The sequence below is a fragment of the Galeopterus variegatus genome, unplaced genomic scaffold (assembly GCF_000696425.1).
Source record: "Galeopterus variegatus unplaced genomic scaffold, G_variegatus-3.0.2 Scaffold4039, whole genome shotgun sequence".
NCBI lineage: Eukaryota > Metazoa > Chordata > Mammalia > Dermoptera > Cynocephalidae > Galeopterus > Galeopterus variegatus.
The window spans coordinates 152277-153719 of NW_007730150.1; the positions used below are offsets into that span (position 1 = coordinate 152277).

Genomic DNA, 1443 nt, shown 5'->3' on the forward strand with positions numbered 1-1443 from the left:
TGCGGCTCTCCACCTTTCAAATGTTGCTTTCCTGCCCCCAAGGGAGAAAATAAATTGCATTAAAAAAAAAAAAGAAGAAGAAGAAGAAGAAGAATACAATGGAAAAATACTATTTGCTCTACGGAAAGATGCTGTCCTTATATCCTGGGTGGGATTAGAAGAGGTTGGGAAGCAGCATTTAAGCTGTGTTTACAGTAAGCACTGTGAGAAATAACTGGCTGAAAGTATTTTGTCACTTTTCAGTCTTTTGATGTGCTCTTAAAAAGTAGCATATAGTACATAAGGCACCCTACGTTAAACATAAATTGGAACATAATATGCGGACCCTTATATTCTTTACTAAAGTACTTTTTTTCCTGTTCTCTTCGAAAAACCTCTAATTGAGTTTTTAATAGATCCGTTTTTGGAGAAAACCTCCAGCCTCCCCCGGGGTCCTCCTTGACTTGACACATGGTATAACCCCTTTGATGAGGTCTTCCCTCCACTACACTGCAGGCGAGTGTAAGTCTGCAAACACACTAAAAGCTTCTTCCATTAGACCTGGACGCCGGAAACCACAAAGGGCAGCCGAGTTTTGATTTTCAAGGAGAAAGCCTCTGGGCAACTTTCGCTCCGCCGCGGGGAGATCTGTAGGTTCCTGGGAGGAGCTCTTCTCAAACCCCGAGGATTCCTAGGCTCTTTGCGAACGACTCCGCTCCTGCAGACCCAGAGCGGTGGATCACAGGAACTAAAAAGCTTCGGTGGCTTTGGAAGATCACGCCGTGTTTGGCGTGCGCTCACATTTCCAGGCTGAGGGACCGAGCCGAGGAACCCCCTTTGTTACCCTTTGAAATAAGAAGATCAGAGGGGAAGACGGGGTTTAAAGCGTGGCTTAGGTGGTCCTACGTTTTCCCCACCACCTCCGTCTGAATTTTTATAAAAAGATCGATGAGTGCCATGAACTTTGGGAATCATGCCCATTCCCTGAAGCCTGTCCTGGAACCTCGCTCCGCGCCCAGAAACATCTCCCAAGAGAGACCTGCTGTGCCAGGCAGTCTGGATGGAACAGCATCTCCGCTTCGAGGATTTTAAACCTCATTTTCTGTTGAGAGGTTAATCTCTTGGATGATTTGATTGCCTTCCGGCGGATGATGGAGAAACATAAAGAGTCCGGACTGCTGGCCTTGCCGCACCCCCTGCGCACCGTGCCCCTGGGCACGCCTGGGTCTCTGCCCCGACTCCCTCCGACCGACCCCTTCAGGGTCTCCCTGCGCATGGACGCCGCGTGCTGGGAGCGGGCGCGCGCGGGCGGCGCACGGAGAGGGCCGTACCTGCCCCTGCCGCTGGATGGCGCCTTGGAGCCCGGCTTCCTCCGCAAGCGCAACGAGCGCGAGCGGCAGCGGGGGCGCTGCGTGAACGAGGGGTACGCGCGCCTCCGGGACCACCTGCCCCGTCAGCTGACGG

The 1443-nt window shown here is 52.3% G+C and overlaps 1 protein-coding gene across 1 annotated transcript in view; it reads left to right on the forward strand.

The window, feature by feature from the left end:
* Window positions 1-1127: 1127 nt before the first annotated feature.
* Window positions 1128-1443, forward strand: part of ASCL4 (achaete-scute family bHLH transcription factor 4) — a 727-nt gene continuing 411 nt past the window's right edge. The window contains exon 1 of the mRNA XM_008586596.1: window positions 1128-1435. Within this exon, the coding sequence (XP_008584818.1) occupies window positions 1128-1435 (308 nt within the window). The remainder of the gene's footprint in view (window positions 1436-1443) is intronic.